This window comes from Aulonocara sp. 'chitande type north' Nkhata Bay, linkage group LG7, assembly GCF_057382095.1.
Source record: "Aulonocara sp. 'chitande type north' Nkhata Bay isolate Kocher_YH1m ecotype deep benthic linkage group LG7, A_spYH_male_GT1.1, whole genome shotgun sequence".
Taxonomy (NCBI): Eukaryota; Metazoa; Chordata; class Actinopteri; order Cichliformes; family Cichlidae; genus Aulonocara; species Aulonocara sp. 'chitande type north' Nkhata Bay.
The window spans coordinates 46444478-46466220 of NC_141350.1; the positions used below are offsets into that span (position 1 = coordinate 46444478).

General features: G+C 37.5%; 1 protein-coding gene across 4 annotated transcripts; it reads left to right on the forward strand.

Moving 5' to 3' along the window:
• Positions 1-1097: 1097 nt before the first annotated feature.
• On the forward strand, positions 1098-21328 carry LOC147325990 (ADP-ribosylation factor-like protein 3). 4 transcript variants are annotated; one of them, XR_015130391.1, is made up of 9 exons: positions 1098-1217; positions 2340-2483; positions 2595-2711; positions 2793-2843; positions 3057-3242; positions 4440-4555; positions 19131-19206; positions 19397-19544; positions 19675-21328. XR_015130391.1 is itself a non-coding variant. In XM_086300798.1 (6 exons), exons 1-6 carry the CDS (start codon positions 1215-1217, stop codon positions 4488-4490), a joined length of 552 nt encoding a protein of 183 aa, XP_086156924.1. In that variant the 5' UTR covers positions 1098-1214; the 3' UTR covers positions 4491-4744. The 4 variants fall into 4 exon arrangements, 2 of the variants coding, with proteins under 2 accessions (XP_086156924.1, XP_086156923.1); XR_015130392.1 differs by lacking the exons at positions 19131-19206; positions 19397-19544; positions 19675-21328 and adding an exon at positions 6043-7876; XM_086300798.1 differs by lacking the exons at positions 19131-19206; positions 19397-19544; positions 19675-21328 and having other exon boundaries at positions 4440-4744.
• Positions 21329-21743: the final 415 nt, after the last annotated feature.

Below are 21743 nucleotides of genomic sequence, written 5' to 3' on the forward strand. Positions count from 1 at the left end.
TCAATCAACATTTTGAGGTCAAAAAAGTTTAACGCAAAGCTTAACAAAAGAAATACCATGAATAAGCACCTATTCATTTCATAAAAGACAACCTTCATACTTACCATGAAAGTAAACTTGTTAAGGACTTTGACTTAAAAAAAAGTTTCCAAAATGAACATTTAATTTAAATAATTAATAGATTTAATTCAGCACTTTAAATCTTCCTACAAAAATAAGATATAGATGCTGATATTCTATAGTTAATTATTTGTACCTGCTTTTTTTCCTTCTTCTTCTTTGTATTTATGGTGAACTGGTTTTGTGCTGCTGGAACGAAATTATGGTCCCTCCCCAAGGGATGAATAAAGTTATATTCTATTCTGCTCTTTTTGTGACATTTGCCCAAAGACCTGATACCATTTATTTTGGTCTTATTTTGTAGCACTGACTTTAGTGAAAAAGACTATAGAGCATTTTACCATATTAGGCTGATGAGATAAAATGGAAGTTCTCAAATTATTCAGTTTAATTTTATTTACATAATGCCAAATCACAACAACAGTCACCTCAAGGTGTTTTATACTGTAAGGTCAGAAGCCTACAATAATAGAGAAAAATCCCAACAGTCATACAACACCTTATGAGCATTTGGCGACAGTGGGAAGGAAAAACTCCCTTTTACCAGGAAGAAACCTCCAGCAGGCATCTAGGGCAGCCATCTGCTGCAACCAGTTGAGGGTAAGAGAAGGGATACAGGACAAAAGACATATAATAACTAATGATTGAATGTAGAATGGTGCATAAACTCATAGTGCGAAAAAAAAAGGTGAGTGAAGATTTATTTAATTTGTATGCTATTTTTTTGTATTCTAATCTTTGAAGTCTGTGGTTCACAATTATTGCTAATAATAATAATAACGATAAAATAATGTAAAATTTTATGAAAGTTAACTCAAAATCAGGTTTGAAGTGATTAACCAGAAAAAAAAGCAAATTAACTATTTATGTTCTTTTTATTTTCTACTTTTATTTTTTAACCTCGCGCCACAGGAGCCCTCTTGCCCAGCGTTCCAGAAGACTGAGCGATCACGTCGTTTACGCTGACGTCACCGTTTCCGTAGCAACAGAGCCTGACAGTCGTTCTGCCAGGAGGCCAACAAGCACGTGTGGTCAGAGAAGATGTTAATCCACTCACACACTGAGCGAGGGCCACAAAACCACCCGAGAAAAACATGGTGAGTTATAATGATTCACGGCCGCAGCGGGTTTTGTTTGCGTTGGGCAAAAGGACTTTATTTTGATTTGTTTTATATTTAAAACAAAATTACTGAAATTACTCTTGGCACCTGGTAAACATTGGTGACAATGGTCTAAATACAGTTAAATGATGTGCCACCTTTAGCCAAATACTGAGGGCAGTGTATGTGATACTGGTCATTAAACTGGCCGTTTTATCCCTGAAACTTAATACGCGTTTCACTTCCAGTCGTTGATATAACTCAAACGTTTTGTTTGCCAGTGGCAGGATTAAACTATATTTATTTATTATATCTGTTTATTTAAATTTAGACTTGGACTTTCTTTTTCAACCCAGTTTATTTTTACCTATATATAACTATCACCTTAAGGTACTTATTGTAAGGCAAAGAGTTTAAACCAGGTATGGAGACTATGTTGAAAGGTAAACAGAAACACTTTTATAATTTTATAAAAACTAAATTTATATATGGAGTACTTTTCAAAATTGGAGCTAAAACAGACTTTATAGGGGGAGTAAAGCTGACGTAAAAGAGATGGAGAGGGAAATTTATGATAACACAAAAATAAAATGCACAAATTACAAAAAAAGTAGTGGCTCTGAAGATGGATTTTAAAAGTGCTATGTGTATTATTTTGTCTTTTCAGAGCAGATTTTGTATGGTGAGGGGTCACTGTTGCCTTAAAAGTAAATAGCATGAGCCAAAGCCTTTCCTTATTTCCCTCCTCTGGACAGAAGCCACTCAGTAACTTACTAACCTCGGCTGGCTAAAGAGGTCTTTAGGGCTGGTACATTTATAGGTCACTGCAGCTAAATCCTCACACTAGATGATTCTAGCTGTTGGGTGAGAGTGTAACATGCTGTGTGTACTGTGTCATGTTCCTGTGACAGACTCTGCCAACAGGGTGGTGTACTGTAACTGGTGCGAGCTGAAAATGATTTGGTCCAGCAGCTTATTCAGGCTTTATTTGATAAAACTTAGGCCATGACTCTGGAAAAGCAAGAAAATGCTTGCAGGTTCCTCAGTGTTATGACATCTCGTAAGCTGCTGTTCCTTTAAGACTAATCAGCTCTAATATGTGCTTTGATCCTCCTGCAGGGCCTTTTGTCCATCCTTCGGCGGCTGAAGCAGGCTCCAGAGCAGGAAGTACGCTTGCTGCTGTTAGGGTTGGATAATGCCGGCAAGACCACTGTGCTAAAACAGCTGGCAGCCGAAGACATCAGCCACATCACCCCCACACAAGTACACACATCCACACTCTCTCACATGCACAGAAATGTAGAGTCCTGTCATTTTTAGAGCCTTTGAATTCTCCTGCTGCAGATATTAAGCATCTGCGATACCTTTCTTAAGGGCTTTAACATCAAGAGCGTGCAGTCCGCAGGCTTCAAGCTGAATGTTTGGGACATTGGAGGTCAGCGCAAAATCCGACCATACTGGAGGAATTATTTTGAGAACACAGATGTGCTGGTACATACGTAGTCTTCATAATATCATTTTTTTTCTGTGTTCTGATCAGTTTGTTAATATCTACGACTGTATTGCGTGCAGATCTATGTGATTGACAGCTCAGACAGGAAACGGTTTGAAGAAACAAGTCTGGTGAGCTCCATAAATACTTTTACATTTTAGGGAGGCACAGTAGTCATCTTCTGATAAGGTTGAAGGTTAGAAGGCATTCAGGAGCTGTTGGAATTAGAAGCTGATCAGGGATGATCGGCAGTATGATGTTGTGTTGCTTCTCAACACGTCTCAGTGGTTTTTCTGTTGGCAAATACCATTAGAACAAGTGTATGTGTCTGCACCGTGTTACAGGAGCTAGCTGAGTTGCTGGAGGAGGAAACGCTCGCCACGGTGCCGTTGCTAATCTTCGCCAACAAGCAGGACCTGATGACAGCTGCTCCAGCGTCAGAGCTGGCAGAAAGTCTCCGTCTGCACACAATACGGGATCGCATGTGGCAGGTGCAGGCCTGCTCGGCACTCACTGCAGAGGGAATTCAGGTAAACATAGAAACGGACACAGTCTGCAAACGCAACATTGCGCACACAGCAAGGGTTGGGATAGTTGCCTGCAGCCGCTTTCGGAAGTCAGGGAATGCTGGGATTTATTTTACCTGTCCTGGTCTTAAAAAACGGGCTAGAGGGACTGAAGTTTGTTTAAGTAAATCACGTTACGATGAAATAGAATCATTTAACCGCGTTATGGTAGATTTCTAAACACAACCTATAATACCTTTAGATAGCAAAAATTAAATCAGTACAGTTCAATGGAGTAAAATGACACAAAGGAAGCACAATAAAATAGAAATATGCAGAATAATTAATGAATACAAATCTAAATATAACACAAACTTGGATATATGTTCTTTTTTGTGGCAATGGAGCAGAGACAGATGTTTAAGGAGGTGTTCCACTGCAGAGGGTGGTCTCAATTATCCATGATGGCCTCATATCCTCCTCCCCAACATAGCCACAGTCATTTAGAAGACCTCGGCATCAGCTAATGAAGGAATCCAAAGTGTGCTGAATTCAAACAGGGAAAAAAGGAAAAAGAAGCAGATTACTTAAGATCCATTATTCCTTTAATTACCATCATAAAACACATGCTTGTATAAGAAGATTTCCCAATCTGGGTGGATCAGTTATGTCATCTTTCTAAAGACTAAAGAAGCTCAGCTGCTTTGTGTTATCATGTGCATTAAAACAGTTTGCTACTGCCAGTCTGCACGTTTCACATCACTGCTTTGCCTCAATTTCATGGGTGGGATGGTGATGTGTGGAGCGTGGAGTTTGCATGCTCTCCCTGTGCATGTTCCTTACACCTAGCACACACATGCTAGGCTAAGTATTTTTTCCAAATTGCCCATCTGCATTGAGTAAAGTCGATTGAGTGCTTGAAGTGTACAGGATGAAGTGCTGTGTGACTGCGTGCTTAAAAATATGACTTGTATTCTTATCAATTTTAGTGGCGGTAAGTAATCAGTAGCACAAAAGTCCTTGTAAGAAATGATGTTAAATGCATAAATAATAAATCACAATGGTTGTCTGGAAAATATGATCAAACAGCAAAAAAAATCACACAGTACTTCTGGAGATATATTTTGAATGCTATTTTTAGGTCCACTTCATTTTTACTTCTCTAATTTTCCGCAATTAAAAAAATATATAATTCTTTTTATTTATTTATGTTTTTTTCAGGATGGGATGACCTGGGTTTGCAGAAATATAAAGTTTCGGAAGAAGCCATGAAAAATGGCATCTTACACCTGGAATATCCAGTGTTTCATGTTCAGGACAGGAGACAACATCATGTGGTAATTCTTAAAGACACTTGTGTCTTTTTTTCCTTATGTGGCATCAAAATAATTAGTCACTATCAGCACAGTTGTCCAACACAACCCTCAGCCCTGTATTACATATCTTAAAATATACATACTGTAAATAGGCTGTTTTATTTAAACTGTACACACTTTTTTTAAAATAATTAAACCATGTTAACTCAGTGTTTTGTAGACAATGTGTTTTTTTTTTAAATAAGCATTTGGTGTTGTGCAGTGGATTCATGAAAAATGGAGGTTTTGTAAGGCTGTAAGTCTATTCAGTCGAAGCTAGAGGGCGATATGGTGCTAGTCTTGTGTATCAGAGCCTTATGCCAAATTATTACATCTCTTACTTTCTGTCAATGACAAAGCCAGGGGGAGGGCCTTGATGCTGGTGGTGCAGTGTGTGTGTGTTTGGGCAGGTGGGGGATATATAATAAGCTGTAAGGATAAAGTTTTTCATTCATCCTGTCACATTCTAACACAACTCAAGCCACAGGCAAGAATAAACAGCCAAAACGTAACTGAACTGGCCTGTTACTCAGGCACTGGCCGCACAAAAATTAAACCTCCGCCCTGTGACACATCAGGCGCACACACAGTTAATCAAATTAATTATGAAGCCATTAAAAAGTATGCCAGTGATGCGACTACAAAGTCTTTAAAGGCTCAGTAATCAAGACATAGAGTCAGCCTGTTTGCACACAGCTGGCTGGAATCTGTCTGAATATTTTAATCGGCCCAAAAGCCAAATTTGCGCAGCATATAACACAGTCATGTACCCTTCTACAGCAACGGTAGCAATGCGCTGATATAATGCTCCAAATGTGACTTGGTGCTCAAAGGTTTAGGCGATAAAAGCTCATGATGGGCACTGAGGAGATGTTGTTCAAAATGTCTGTGATGGCATTCATCAGGGACCTGTGTGTGAGTCTCTTCTGCGTCATGGTAACCATGTTTTTAACTGCAGCCTGGAAAATGATTACTCAGATGAGGCCAAGAGGGATAATTCCAGGAGTTTTCAGGGGGATGAAACTCCTGTTAGGCTCTTTTTGTCAGCTGCTAGTTAAAAAAATATATCTTTGTACATTTTTATGATAGCTGATAGCTCACTTTGAAATGCACCAGTTTTAATCTATTAGTGACTTCTGTTTAATGTCATTTGACCATGATGCTAGGTGTTGTTTTTATTATTGTTACCTTTGTTTTACCAGGAAGTCCCACTGAGATCACAATCTCTTTTAAAAGAGAAACCTGGCAAAGACAGCACTCATACAAACTCAGAACAAAAGTCAACAAAATTCTCCTTTACTGGAGCTTATTATGCTTTTAAAGTAATCAATATTTAAAGAAAGAAAGTCATTTTTCTGTGCTTTACTCATTTATTACAATTTCATAATTCAGATATTTGTCAAAGTAAACCAATGACAGCAGGAATAGTGTGTGAAGTGTTTTGACAACTTTATTTTTTTTGCATTAAGGTGGGGGTGCTATGACGTCTGCCTTTTGGAGGTGGTGGGTGGGGCTTCTGCTTCCCACAGCCTTGACCAGTGATGTTGCATCCTTTGCCATGTTTGATTTGTCGCTTACATCATTTTTTTTCTTCATGCAATGTTCTACAATTTCAAAGTGTGCTTTAAATGTCTTGTTTTGTCACAGCGCTGCTGCGCTCAGGTACAGAAGCTCTACATCATGAGCAAAATGGCCATAAAACACGCACACCTGTGTCTGCACACAGGAAACAGACCTCAACACATCTCTCTTGCATATGCAATAAACCATACAGAAACACCTTGGCCATTCAATTACTCAACTTCTCACCTTGTTCACCATGATTTACCACAAGGCAATTGCATTTTCTGTCTATTTTTCTTTTTTGTCTTCTGCAGCACATTTGCCACAAACCCCACTAATCTGAACTGGATGAGTGCTGCACTGTGGTCCTATAGGGCATTTACATACAAACCTTTTCTAGGACTAATAGCTCTCTCCAATACAATTTGCATTTATATAGCCCCCTTCATACCCAACATGATTTGGCACCTTTGCCCATGATAAAAATAAACCTCCTCCTTTGGCCTTGAGTTACTGCCCTGCTGCCGGTTGTGTGTGTGTGTGCACTTGTGTGTCCCTCAACATATACAGGGTTGGCTGATTTTAATATGCCAAAGCTGCTTGGTCGTCAGATGGAGACTGAAACAAGTGCAAAGCCTTTAAAATGGACCTCATAATGATTTGGTCTCGTTCCCTGTGTGTGTTTTCTGCTATACAGTATGCATGAATTTTGTCGATATAGCAGTGTGGGGCACTAGAACACACTAGAAGACACGAGGTAAATATTAAACCACAACAGATCTTGCTGGATAAACTACAACAGAACACACACAGTACTGACCCCACCCTCATTTATTTATCTTTTGCTTCCAAGAAGCCAGACTTGTCATTTTTTTAAAAGTGGTATTTAGCAATAGTTCTCCAGGCTTTCTGAAGGTCCTTCAAATGTTTTCTTTGGATGTTGGCTGCATTTTCATTCATCTTCAATCTAATCCTTGTTCTTGTTCATGTTGATGTTTTGACTGTTGAACCAATTGAAACTGACCTGTGGACCATTCAAACATAAAAAGTTACCTAACTAAGGAGAAGAACCAGCGCTCTGTCTACAAATAACAGACATTTTAGCAAAGAACCAATTTTAAATTGTGTCTTTAGGCACTTCCCTATCACAAAAGCACTTTTCACCCTCAACCTACCAAAACGACAAAGATAAAACTGTTTATCAGAAATAAAACTGTATTTTTACACCAACAAAGTGACTCCCAAAGAGCTGGTAGCTGAAAACTTGGAAGCTGGACAAGTGGAGGACAGAAGAAAAAGTGGCATGCCTGAAAAAACTACTACTGATGGATCGTATGTGAAAGTCATCTCTTTAATTAATAGGAAAATATCCAACTGATCCATCTACTGTTCACTCCGCTTCTCAGAAAAAATGCTGTTGTGATCCTGTATGAAAAAGTGAGAAGAGAGGCACAATAGTGAGTCGCTACAGAAATCTGTAAAGCAAGTGGAGGCTACGTCATGGTTTGAGCCTACGTTTCAGCTAATTTTGCTGGAGATCTTGTCGAATTAATGGAATTACAACCACAAGAAAGTACCATCAGATTTTCATCCACCATGCCACACCATCTGGAAAGCATCAGACGGTGGCTTAATTTTTTTTACCATGACAGTGATCCCAAATACACTGCCAGTGCCACAGAAGTGGATAGAAAAACATACAGTGGATCATTATCAGTCATGGACTGGCCTCGTCAGAGCCCGGACTACAACATTATTGGAGCAGTCTGGGATCGTGTTGACAGAGAACAGAACAAATGCATTGATTAGCATTTAAAGAAATTATGAGAAAGCTTGCTTAAGAGAGGTCAGTGTGTGTTGAAGATGAAAGATGTTATGATAAAATATTGATTTTTTTTCCAGATTTCCCTTAAATACTATATTTTCTTGATGTGTTTACAGGTTTCAATAAATTGCTTCACATATTTCTCATTTCCTACTAAAATATAAAGAAACAAGAGGGGGGGGGGGGGGGGGTCAATACTTTATTTTCAGTTAAAAGTTGCTTTCAGTTTCCTGAAATAAATCTATCAACACTAAAAACAAAATGGAAAAACAAGTTGAAAGTCTAACATGTTAGATGATAAAAGACCTCCTTTCTCTCTGCACTGTTTAATCATTAACAGTTTTACCAAGTGATAGTTGTTCACCCTGTAAAACATATACCCAATTATACATATAAGGAATCGGACAAATCTTTCCTGATTTATCTACAAGTTGTCTCAAAATCAGATGGCAAAGGTTGTGGAGTAGCTTTAAATCCCCAAAATTAATAAAACAGAATTTAGCGAATAGGTAATTGGATTGGAGTAACCACTCTTCGTTACCTCTGGCTCTATCATCAGTGAGGTGAGAGGCAGTCAGGCCTGCAAAAGGCCATAAATCACAGGACTTTCCCAGCTTTTCAAGCCGGCACTCCAAGCCTCCCACACAGGGGAAATGAAGGGCAGAGGGTCTAACTGACTCACAGGGCCTGTGAAACCAGGACAGAGCTTCTGTGACTTAATTAAACTGTTGTGTATCTGGCAACTCATGCCCTTTTTTTTTATTCAAAGATATTGAATCCATACAAGAGAGTGACATTTAGAATGGGACGTCCTCTGAACTTATTTAAACCATTCATATTTATATTTTATCTCCATCCTTTGAGTTCTCCAACGGCACTACACTGCTATAATAGTGAAAACTTGCAGTGGTTCAGTCAGTCAATAGCCATACATTAGAAATACCACAAAGGGCAGCTTTTTCAGAAATTAGTGAGCCAATCATAAACTTTTCTGCATCCTCTGGACTTGCTGTGGCACTAAAACACAGGTAATCTATGCACTGGTTGGGTACCATATATACACGAAGTGGTCCCAAAAAAGTGAATCTTTTTGCATACATAGCGTTAAGACTTCGCTTTTACTTTGAGATCCTTTTAGGCCTTTGAACAGAGTGAGATGTAGTTGTATAACAATCAGTAAAATGTAGTAAAAGGCAAGAAAAAAGCAATTCTAGAAATAATGAGTCCGTAATAAAGAGGTGAACATCTAGTTTTATTTCCTCACATATCTGGCTTTGAGCTTTGCACCATTACAGAAAAATACAAACAAATGAACTGCCATACAACTAATAAATTGCCAAACAGCGAGGTTCATCAGGGAGTTGGTGTCCTATTCTCAACCATTCTTTATTATCTATATATATATTGATAATATATCATAATGTGTTAACTCCTTAAATAATATTCTGTAAGAAAACCTCCTGCGGCATGTGTTCCTGTTCAACTCAATAAAACAGGGATAAACTCATGTAGACTGGTCACTCAGGCGAGTCTTTACTCTGATAGCAACACTCCATACTTTTCTAGGATTTAATTTTAAACCAAATTGGTGCCTCTCGTAGTCTTTTTTTCTTCTCCTCTTCAAATAAAACTCCCATGCAAGCAGCTATAACCACTATGAATCTGGCACATCCCTCTAGTAGCAATTACTGTGTTGGGAATAGTTTGTTTGGCCAGCGCGGCGTCCATCCTGCCTCATTCCCAGGCCAATCCTTTATGATTAAGCAGATAAGTGGTGGTACTGGATGATAAAGCAAACAACAAATGCCCACATTCCTCTCATAGCTCCTTTGATGTGTGTGTGCCTCTGCAGGGCTCCTACCTCTCCGAGTCCCCTTTGCTATAATCAAACTGCAGAGTCATAAACAGCGAGGGATGAGGTCTATAAAAATCGTGAGTCTCTATCAGCCAGGGGGACAGAAGTTCACACCTCAGAGTGGGTCAGTTTCAAAGCTTGGGAGGGGGGTCAGCTCAGGGGTTAGCCTGGGAGGGGGTCCAGGGCTCTGTTTGATGCACCTGAGACAGAAAGCAGAGGGGTAGAGATTGTGTCAGGATGAACTAAGAAGTTGTGTAGTAATGCAGTGGGTGCTATCAGAAACTTTTGTTGGGCTCCTGGTCGAGATCATGCTTCTGGGCCCCGGTGCTTTTATGAAGATGAGGCATTTCCTCGGGGGGGATAAAAGCATTTTTTTATTATTATTTTTTTTACGGCAGTAAAGTCACAACAAACCTCAACAAAGTGACTTTAAGAAGGTGACACTGTATGATTCCAGGAGCTTAAAGAGCTTTTCACAGTTTAAGGAATAATTAGATAAACAGATCTTTACTTGTTTTAATTCACTTTCACAGGAAATCACTAAAACCGTAAACCAGTCTAGTCCAATAGATAATAACATGGGTAAACTGCAGAGCGTGAATCAATAACCCGCTGACCGGTCTCGTTCTCGTCAGTAGTTTGAGGTCAAAGGTTATACTCTTGACCCCTCACTGACCCTTGCACTGGGAGGAAATAACACTTTCCCTCGTCTTCCCCTGATTAACTGATTGCCCTTATCATTTAACGGATCTGGTCCAATTTTCTCTCCGTGTCGTTGCCCTCCCTCCTCCCCTTGCACGCTGTCTTGTCCCTCCCTGGCGTTCATAATTTGACTTTTTATCACCTCCTGCTGAAAGGGAGACCCGGCTCCATCCGTCATTACAGCACACGCTGACAGCTCCTCACACATGCCTGGATTTTTACATTTGACTCAATCCAGGGGCTTACTTTACTGTAACCGATTCAATATTTCTCAAATGAGCCGGCCGATCTGTATACACGCCACAGTGGATGGGATGATCTATGGCATCGCCTTAATAGATTTCCCAGGCCTCATAGCCAGGCTAGTTTAGGGGAAAAAGCCATAATCTGTGCAATAAAAACATGATTATTCATGTGAATTGCTTGATAATTTATGTTACTCGCGTGTTCCCAGACATTAAACTAAAATGTGTGTGTGTGTTTGTGTGCACACACTCATAATTGTCACTGTCTCTAATTTCTTATCCACTAACTAGTTTCATGAAGTGATTAAAACTTTTGAAGTGTATGTTATGAAATTTGCTATGAAATTTCAGCTTATTTTATTTGGATAGCCCAATATCACACTAAGGACTATACATATAGAGTTCAAAGGCACAGGCACAAAAGCATATCAGGAACTGAAGTTCCAGCAACCCATCAGACATATATAAATACACATGCACCCCTAAACACACATTCATATAGTAATAATGCAATCACAACAAAAATAAATATAAATCTTAGAAGTAAGTTATGCATATGGTCTTATCTGCCAGATTACTTAATGTGGCTGAACTCAGATAGTATGGCTGTATTATTATAATTATTAAGCCTAAGCTCTCGTTTAATGTCAGAATAAAAAGGTATGTCGCTACCAAGTTCTTGAAATTATCTGTAAAGTTTGCCTCCTTAATTTTTCAAGGAATGTTGTTCCAGAGATGTTGTTTCCACAAACTAGGAAAGTGGCATCCAAATTTTTTGATCGCTAACAATTTCACAGTGGAGGATCTAAGATGACAAGTTGGGACATAGAGTCACAGACATTCAGAGATATTAGAAGGTTCAAGACCATTAAGGATTTTATATGCAGTATAAATAAGAGTATTTTTTAAAATCGGTTCTGTATGATACTGGAGGCGAGTATAGCTCTGCTAAAACTGGACTAATGTGTTCTCTGTTATAGCATAGCTGTGCATCATCTGTGTTAATCTGGTAACAAATTTCATGCTGGCTGATAAGATTGCCAAGTGTCAGAATGTTTAAGGACAAACGTAAGAGACCCAGATAGCTTCCCTGGGAGACTCCACAGGAAAAATTATGAGTGCTTGATACCTGATCTCCACAGCTAGTGAAACATTTCCTATCTATGATATAAGATCTAAACCATTCAGGAACTTTAGAATTCAACAACTATCAGAAAAGCCAACCCACTGCTTGAGAGGGAGATTAGAGAGTTTATGATCAATTGTGTCAAAAGCTGAATAAAGTTGAATAAAGTAAGGACTGCAACCTTATTAGCATTGAAAGCTGGTCCTAAAAAAGGTTTGACATTAGCCTGTATTCTGTATTTAAGTGTCCAGGCTTGGCTTCTTTAAAAGAGATTTAACTATGTTTGTTTAAAAGGAGAGGGAAAAGTAACCTTGTGCAATCAAATGAAGGGGTAAGCATCATGAAACAAATATGTTTTTGAGGACTAAGAAATAAGTTAAACAGTGGAAAAGTCCTTTCTAAATGTACGCTTTTGTCATTCTTTCACATACATATATATTTTAAAAAATTTGTTAGTGGTATTCACATAATCATCAAGTTAGGCTAACAGTGAGCTAACTGCTATTATTTGGTCAGCATGTAAAAGCTACTTCAAGTAGTTGGCTACCTTGTCAAGTGTCATAGCAAAAGACATGTTGACAGTCATTGTAGGATCATCAGAGAGACAGAGTAACTGGATTCTGAATATGTGGAAGAGGAACAATTTATTTTTTGAGGACCAGTAAGGTAAATTATAAAACTAGCAATAAGTTGTGTTTTTTTCTCACAGCAGATGACATTTTTTATTAAAGTTAGCTTGCTAGCGCTAATGGCTGTTACAGGGATAATATCATACTGGCTGATATTTGGCGGCAACGACGAGCTATCTTTACTGCTCTCTCTTCAGTGCCCCCAAAAAAGTTTTTACTGCTCCCTAAAGTGAAAAGTCAACAAATTTGAAATGTAGCTTTGCTGAAGTTTACACTATGAATGTAGTTTGGCCCTCCTGGTGTCTGCAGCAGAGAAATAATTGCAAACTAGAAAAATTTGCATTTCCTGCGAAAATGCAGTGTGGATGCCTTAACGGCTGAAGATATCTGCTGAAAAAAGCTGAAAAAGTTGAAACAAAAAAAAAAAAAAAAAAGATGCCCTGAGCAGGATTCGAACCTGGCCCTCCTGATCAAAGGGCAGCTATTTAGCTCACTGAGCCAAACACTTTCTCACAAAGAAAAGGTGGAGAGATTGACAATTGTGCTAGCAGAATTTGGGCAAAAAAAAAGGGGTGAAAATTCTGCTGAAAAGAGTTCCATCAGCAGAATTTCTGCTGAAAAGAGGTGAATGAGCAGAATTCTGCTGAAAAGAGTTTTTTTCTGAAAACAGCAGAAAAAACTGAAAATTTTGCTGAAAAGAGTTGAATGAGCAGAATTCTGCTGAAAAGAGGTTTTTGCTGAAAAAGAGCTGATAAAGTTTGGATTTGTGCTGAAAAGGGGTTAAAAAAACTGAAAATTTTGCTGAAAAGGGGTGAATAAAATGAAATTTGTGTTGAAAAGAGTTTAAAAAAAGTTTAACTGTTAAGTGAAAGAACTGTTGCCATAAGCTGGATTTGAACCCAGGCCTCCCAGTCTGAGAACGGATGCTTATCTCACTGAGGTAAAGCACAGCTCAGCCCATCATGCAAAATCAGTGACCACATTGATAATGTGTTCCATTCATTTCAATGGTCAAAAGTCATAACACACATCAGCAGAAATAGCAGAATTTTTTAAAGTTTAAACATAGCATTTCTGCTAAAACTTAGTATTTATACTAAATAATATTTTTTTCCTGCCAAATCATAGCATTTGTGCTGGAACACAGAAAGTTCCACCAAATCATACAATTTGTACTAAAACATTATTTATGATTTAGCAGAAACATTGGGACTTGGTAGAAATACTATGATTTACATGAAATACTTTGACTTAGCAGAAGTACTACAATCTAGGAAAAAAGTACTAAAGCATAGCAGAAATTCTATCATTGAGCAGAATTATTAGGATTTAGAAGAAATACTAAGATTTGGCACAAACACTGATGTGGCTCAAGAACCTTTATTGTGCAGTTATACTATGATTTGGAAGAAATACTATACTTTGGCACAAATACTATGATTTGGAAGAAATACTATGTTTTAGCACAAATACTATGATTTGGCTCAAATACTATAACTATCCTCGGTCAGAAGGAGAGGCTGACATCCAGGGATTAGATTACCACAGGTGGAGTTTATTGCGGTCAGATGGATGGTACAGGGAGGTATGGCATACAGTAGGAGGATGTGGAGAGGTGATATGGTGTGGTTTCTATGATTAAGAACAGGGTATGCATTACAACATGCATACAGATTAAAGATTAAGAAAACTGGTAACAAATTCCTCCACTACAAATCAGTCTGATGCCACTTTTTACAGGGTTCCCGTTTACTAAGGCACTACCCAAAAGGCGCCACAAGAGGGCACTCCAACACAAGAGATGACCTATTTACACTGATGCACTTAGTAAACAGCCCCTACTTAGCCACTACATAATACAGTGATATTACAGTATACAAATTCACACGAATACTATGATTTGGCAGAAATACTATGACTGAGTAGTAATACTATAACATAACAGATTTCCTAAAAAAAACTATTAAATTGCAGTAATTCTATGACTTGGCAGAGATACTACGTTTTAGCACAAATACTATAACAACGCAGAAATACTATGACTTAGTAGTAATACTATAACATAACAGTTCAATGTTCTTGCACAAATACCACAATATGGCAGAAATACTATGTTTTAGCACAAATACTGTGATTTGGTATAAATACTATGATTTGGCACACATACTATATTCCGCAGATACACTATAACATAACAGATATGCTACAACTTAGTAGTAATACTATAACATAACAGAATTATTATTTGGGCACAAATACCACGATTTGGCAAAAATACTATGATTGGGTACAAATACTATGATTTGGCAATAATACTGCATTTTAACACAACTACTGAGATTTAATTGAAATACTATGATTTAGAAGAAATACTATTACTCCATACAAATACGATACTTTGGGACAAATGCTATGTTTTGGTTCTAATACTATGATGTGCAACAAATACTATGATTTGGCACAAGTACTATGATTTAGTACAAATACTATGATTTGGCAGAAATACTATGACTTAGTAGTAATACTATAACATAACAGATTTCCTAAAAAAAACTATGAAATTGCATTAATTCTATGACTTGGCAGAGATACTACGTTTTAGCACAAATACTATAACAACGCAGAAATACTATGACTTAGTAGTAATACTATAACATAACAGTTCAATGTTCTTGCACAAATACCACAATATGGCAGAAATACTATGTTTTAGCAAAAATACTGTGATTTGGTGTAAATACTACGATTTGGCACACATACTATATTCCGCAGATACACTATAACATAACAGATATTCTACGACTTAGTAGTAATACTATAACATAACAGAATTATTAATTGGGCACAAATACCACGATTTGGCAAAAATACTATGATTGGGTACAAATACTATGATTTGGCAATAATACTGCATTTTAACACAACTACTGAGATTTGATTGAAATACTATGATTTAGAAGAAATACTATTACTCCATACAAATACGATGCTTTGGGACAAATACTATGTTTTGGTTCCAATACTATGATGTTCAGCAAATACTATGATTTGGCACAAGTACTATGATTTAGTACAAATACTATGATTTGGCAGAAATACTATGCCTTAGTAGTAATACTATGACATAAAAGATATACTATGGTTTTGCAGACATACTATGATTTTGCACAAATACCATGATTTAGCAGAAATACTATGATTGGGTACAAATACTATGATTTGGCAATAATACTGCGTTTTAACAACAACTACTGAGATTTGATTGAAATACTATGATTTAGAAGAAATACTATGACTCCATACAAATACGATGCTTTGGCACAAATACTGTGATTTGGCAGAAATACTATGACTTAGTAGTAATACTATAACATAACAGATTTCCTAAAAAAAACTATGAAATTGCAGTAATTCTATGACTTGGCAGAGATACTACGTTTTAGTACAAATACTATAACAATGCAGAAATACTATGACTTAGTAGTAATACTATAACATAACAGTTCAATGTTCTTGCACAAATACCACAATATGGCAGAAATACTATGTTTTACTACAAATACTGTGATTTGGTATAAATACTGCGATTTGGCACACATACTATGATTTGGCAGAAATACTATGCCTTAGTAGTAATACTATAACATAAGAGATATACTATGGTTTTGCAGACATACTATGTTTTTGCACAAATACCATGATTTGGCACAAATGCTATGATTTAGCAGAAATACTATGATTGGGTATAAATACTATGATTGGGCAGAAGTACCATGTTTCAGTACAAATACTATGATTTGGCAGGAATACTCTGGTTTAGCAGAAATACTCTGATTTAGCAGAAGTACTATCTTTTGGTAGAAATTCCTGCTAAAAGGTACTATTTCTGCGTTTTAGCAGAAATACTGTAATTTGGCATAAATACTATAATTTGGGATAAATACTATGATTTGGCACATATAATATATTCAGCACATATATTATAAAATAACAGAAATATTTGGCCCCAAAACCATGATTTTGCACAAATACCATGATTTTGCAAAAATACTATGAATTGGCAGAAATACTATGATTTAGCAGAAATACTATGATTTGGCAAAAGTACTTAGATGTAGTAGAAGTACTTTGCTTTAGCAGAAATACTATGATTGAGGAGTAATACCTAAACATAGGAGAAATATTGATACACAGACACACATACACAGACAGTAAAGGGAACAGGAGCTGTGGAGAGTCTGGGCTTGGTATATGTAGGTCAGTTAAATTAGCTGCACCTGCTGTAGTCAGCCCTTACACACACAGACACAGAGAGAGGTGTGAGTTTTCTTCAGTGTATTTCTGACATTCAGGATTCCCCTCGAACAAATGGCCATAATTTCCTAACCGTAGAGGCTAGAACGGTCATTCAGGCATCGTTTTATTCAGAAGAGATGGGGGAATCTTCAGGTCTTCATAATTCAGAGATAAAACATAAATTCTTAAAGATATATGACTTGTAATACACTGTAACTGAGTAGAGGCGAAGCAAAAACTGCCTTGACTTGCGCTCAAACAACCTTTGGTAACTCTAAATCTATATGGAGCATCAAAATCATTCTTTCACCGTAAGAAACAGCAGGCTTTGGTGAACAGTCATGGAAATTTTCAGGGCTCTGTGGAAATCCATCAAAAAGATATGACGAGAGAAAAAAGTGGTTCATTTCCAGAGATTGAAATCTGATGAAATCTGAGCGAGGGACAAATTTCCTACCCTCAAACAAGTCCAACTCATTTCAGAACGGTAATAGGTGAGAAAGAAATTCTTGAATTGTGAGCGTCAGGAGTGTCTGAACATATACGGGGACAAGCCTCATGTCTTAACTTCGCTTCGTTAAGGAGATATGACAATTTGAAAATGCCTCTCATTACAGAAATCCAGCGGTGATTTTGAACAAACTCTCCATTGAGTTTATATGGAGAGTTTTCTGACTTTGTGTTACTCTGAGGAGATTTGCAAAATATCTATGAGTCCCACAACAATGATAGTGACATTTTCTGAAAGCCAGCAAAAATACCTACGTTTTGGTGTATAATTTGTGGGGCTTGAGTGGAAATTGAGCGAGTAGCAAGAAGTTGTTTGGACATGAAGAGAAAATTCAAACAGTTTCACTGTCCCCTCTGAGTTAATTGCATAGCAACCATAGCAACGCATGTATTTTCTGAAAAATCACAATTTTGCAACTGAAAACTCAAAGAGGGATAAGATTAAAACGGTAGAAGATCTGAAAAAACTGAATCATACAGGAATAGCCAAATCATTTGAGAACATTTTAAAGTTTGAATGAAGTTTCTAGGTGAAAGTATGAGGCAGTAGTTAAGTTTCAAAGACAAGAAAGTTTTAGCAGAATTGTGGAAGTTTCCCATTCATTTCAATGGGACAAATTAAAGGAAAAAAGTGTAATATTTTAAAAAGTATAATAGTAATAAACACCAAAAGTCATAGCCAGCATTAGCAGAAAGAGCAGAACAGTTTAGAGTTTGAACGGTGAAAATAGCACAAAAATTGTGGAAGTAGATCCACGGCAAAAAGTGTACGGAAACACCCGGAATAATAATAAAGAAGAAAGAGAAACAGGATCTCAATAGTGTGGATGCCTATTAAGGCATCCACACAATAAAGGCAGTAGTCACAGTGATAGCTGCTGAGGTAGCTCTAAATGAAATTTGGTTATTGTAGTAACTTTGGCTGATTAATTGAAGGACGTATTTGACTTTAAGATTTGAAGCTTGAATTAAAATAGAATTCTATAGGTAAATTTTCATGGCTGGTAAGTCACTTCCTTGTTATTATATTCAACTTGCACAGAACAATTCAGCTTAAATGCTCTTGTCAAATATGTAAAGGCATAAAAAGATGTAGTCACATCTTTTGTTTTTGATTTTGTTTTTATTTCTATGTTGATATATTGACCCAAGTATTGTACAGTATTTAAGAATTAAAATTCCCATGTGTACAAGGAGGAACTAACCCATGTAAAGATTGTGTTATCATAAATCTGTGGGTTATTGACTAACTGTTTCCTGTTCTTACATACGTCATGGAGTTTAAACCTCAATTTGAGGTATTATTCTTTTATCTGTAAGACGATGTCATACTCCACCTAAACACCTTAATAAACTTTATACAAATAAATTGTTAAACCTAAATAGATCCAAGAACAGAGGTATATTGAATTGCTGGCATTTATTATTAAAGGACAACAGGCCCTGAAAAACAAAATGGAAAATAAATAAATAAATTCATTTTGGTGCTCACGTCTGTGGAGCTAAGAAGAGACAGATGTAGTTCAATAATATTTCACTGAATTGAGGACAACACCTTATCTTAAATAAATATAACAAAAGCTTCCCAGCAAGTGTTAAACCAAATCATCCTCCTTCTTCTCTCTATCTTACATAAAAGCCCTCTGACTAACATAACAAGATATATAAAAGCAGGAGAGTAAAGGTTAACAAAATATTTGCATTTTTAAGTCATATAAACTCACTTTGACCACAGTTTGCAGTTAGTGGATTATTAACGTTCCTTAGTCTTGTACTTGATTTGTGGTTTGTTGTTTTATAAACCAGATGTGACAGCAGTGTGCATCCATTTACTGCGAGGCCTCCCTGGTGATGATCCATCCTACTAATATCTACAACACTGGTACGTTTTTATTAAACGAGGGCACAGAGCTGTGTCGAAATTTGCTTTACGTTTAAGGACATCAACAAACCATTAGATGATGAAATTAATGCAGATTATTTATTATATACACAAAAATTTGGAATAAAGATGGACATCAGCTGGATACCAACTTTTACACATCTTTTGTTTGTTTCGTTTTTTTGTAAAGCACTTCAGGATTTCTGACAGGAGGAGAGACACCAGCACAAAGAGGAGCCGGTAAAGCACTGATTCACAGCTGACCTCGTTCATAGAGAGAAGAGTGATGTAACCTACCTCAGTTACTGGACACAGCTTGATTTATAACAACTGAAATGGTAAAGTAGTACTTAATCACAGCGTTTTCCTGGCTCCTTAATTTCTTTTTAACTTCTTTATATTTCTTTCAAGCTAATAATTGATCATGCCTAACTGCATCTCCCTGTTATGACGTTCTTGTATTTGCAGGTTTGTGACAGTGATGACACCTGGGCACAAGTATCTGATGGAGTGCTGGCTTTCATCGATTAAGCTGTGCCTTTCTGTCCCATCGCCACTTTAATCCAGTGTCTGCTGACGTTATTATCAAGGGAGGTATTTTAACGGTTTCAAGAACTTACCTCAAACTGTTTGGGCTCCTTTACACCTGATCTACCTTGAAAAACACCTTCAGCTTCATTCAGAGGACTCATTCAGACTTAAATCTGATCTCCAAACTTTTATAAATCAAAGCTTTTAGAGTTAGGTGTAACTCTAAGCACACGTGAAGCCAAAGTGTGCTTTCTGACTTTTTAAAATATCTAAACAATTACACCTCTTGCGGGCTAAAGCTGTTTTCAGTACCTTGTGCCTCATGTCTAAATTATGTTACCCCAAAATCTTTTGAAAGCAATCCGTTTGCATGCTTTGACTAAGATTGGCACATTGGAATTTACATTGCAAGATCTAGGTTATTACTGATGCACAAACGATCCCCCAGTAGGAACGCAAACGTTAGCTATAGCTAAGTTGAAATTTAGCAGCAGCCGGTGCAGCCAGTGCTCGATTAAATTTGGCAAAGCGAGAACAAATGGCTTCGTGTAGCATTTTCAAAGATACCTTATCTTTAAATAAGGTATCTTTCTGAAGCGCCTATTATAAAAACATTTCGGAAGAGCGACTAAGGAGAGGTGTGTATTTGTGCTCAGAAGTCTCCTCTGTGTGACAGAGTGAGAGAGAGTGTGTGCCGGAGAGAGGGGAAAGGGAAATATTGTTTGTGTTTTTATTCTGTTTATATCTCGCTGTATTTTTATGTCCTACACTCAAGCTTTGCAAGCAGCAGAGAGGTTGAAAAAAAAAAAACGAGGGAGAGTAAGAGAGTATTCTCAATTTCCTTCTAAAAAGAAAATTCATTTGCAGTTGCTAATGTAATGTCATCGTTGTGTTTACTGAGCGTGGATGATGTATAGGGGATGTTGCATTGAGTGAGACTGCTTAATGATGCATAGAATTAAGTCTGTGGCTTTCAGCTGAGCTCCCCTCTCTCCCTCTCTCTTTCTCTTCCTTTCATACACTCCTCTCCCTCTTCCTCCCTCCCCTTCTCTCTCACACACTCACTGACTCCCTGCTTCCTCTTTCCTTCCCTTCCTTTCACCTCTCTTTTCGTTTAATCCCCACCCCCCTCCTCCTCCTCACCAACCTCTCTCTTTCCCTCTCACGCAGGCTGTCTTGGACTGTTGGCCACACGTTGCTCTGTGTACTGTTGCCTAACTCCATCAATCACCACGAAGGGAGAGGAAGAGAGCGTGTGGAGGGAGGGTGATAAAAAGAATAAAAATAAGATATGGCTGGGGAAAAAAAAATGAGCAAGATGAAAACAGACATTGTACAGGAACAGCTTTAGGAAGCTGGAGGGGAAGTGAGTAAACGAGTGGGAAGAACACCTCGATACATTTAATGATCCACCGAGAGCGCCGACAGTCCAAATAACTGCTTGAAAACTGCGAGAATATATGGACGTAATTGTGTTATTTCTGGCTCTCGCTATGATGATCCTCTGCTGGGATCTGAGGCAATAAAGAAAATGATGATTATGATGATCTCATTTCAGCACTTATGTTATTACCTGAGCCAGATGACTACCTGAGTGGGAAGGCCTGCCGCTGTGGAGGAGTGCAAGAAACAGGAATAAAGAGGATTTTTTAGTATTTAAACTGGTGTTTTCCATCTGCTGATATTTACATCGGTTTATTACGATATAGGTGCTCGTTGTATATACAGTAGGGCAAAAAAGTATTTAGTCAGCCACCGATTGTGCAAGTTCCCCCGCCTAAAATGATGACAGAGGTCAGTAATTTGCACCAGAGGTACACTTCAACTGTGAGAGACAGAATGTGAAAAAAAAAATCCATGAATCCACATGGTAGGATTTGTAAAGAATTTATTCGTAAATCAGGGTGGAAAATAAGTATTTGGTCAATAACAAAAATACAACTCAATACTTTGTAACATAACCTTTGTTGGCAATAACAGAGGTCAGACGTTTACTATAGGTCTTC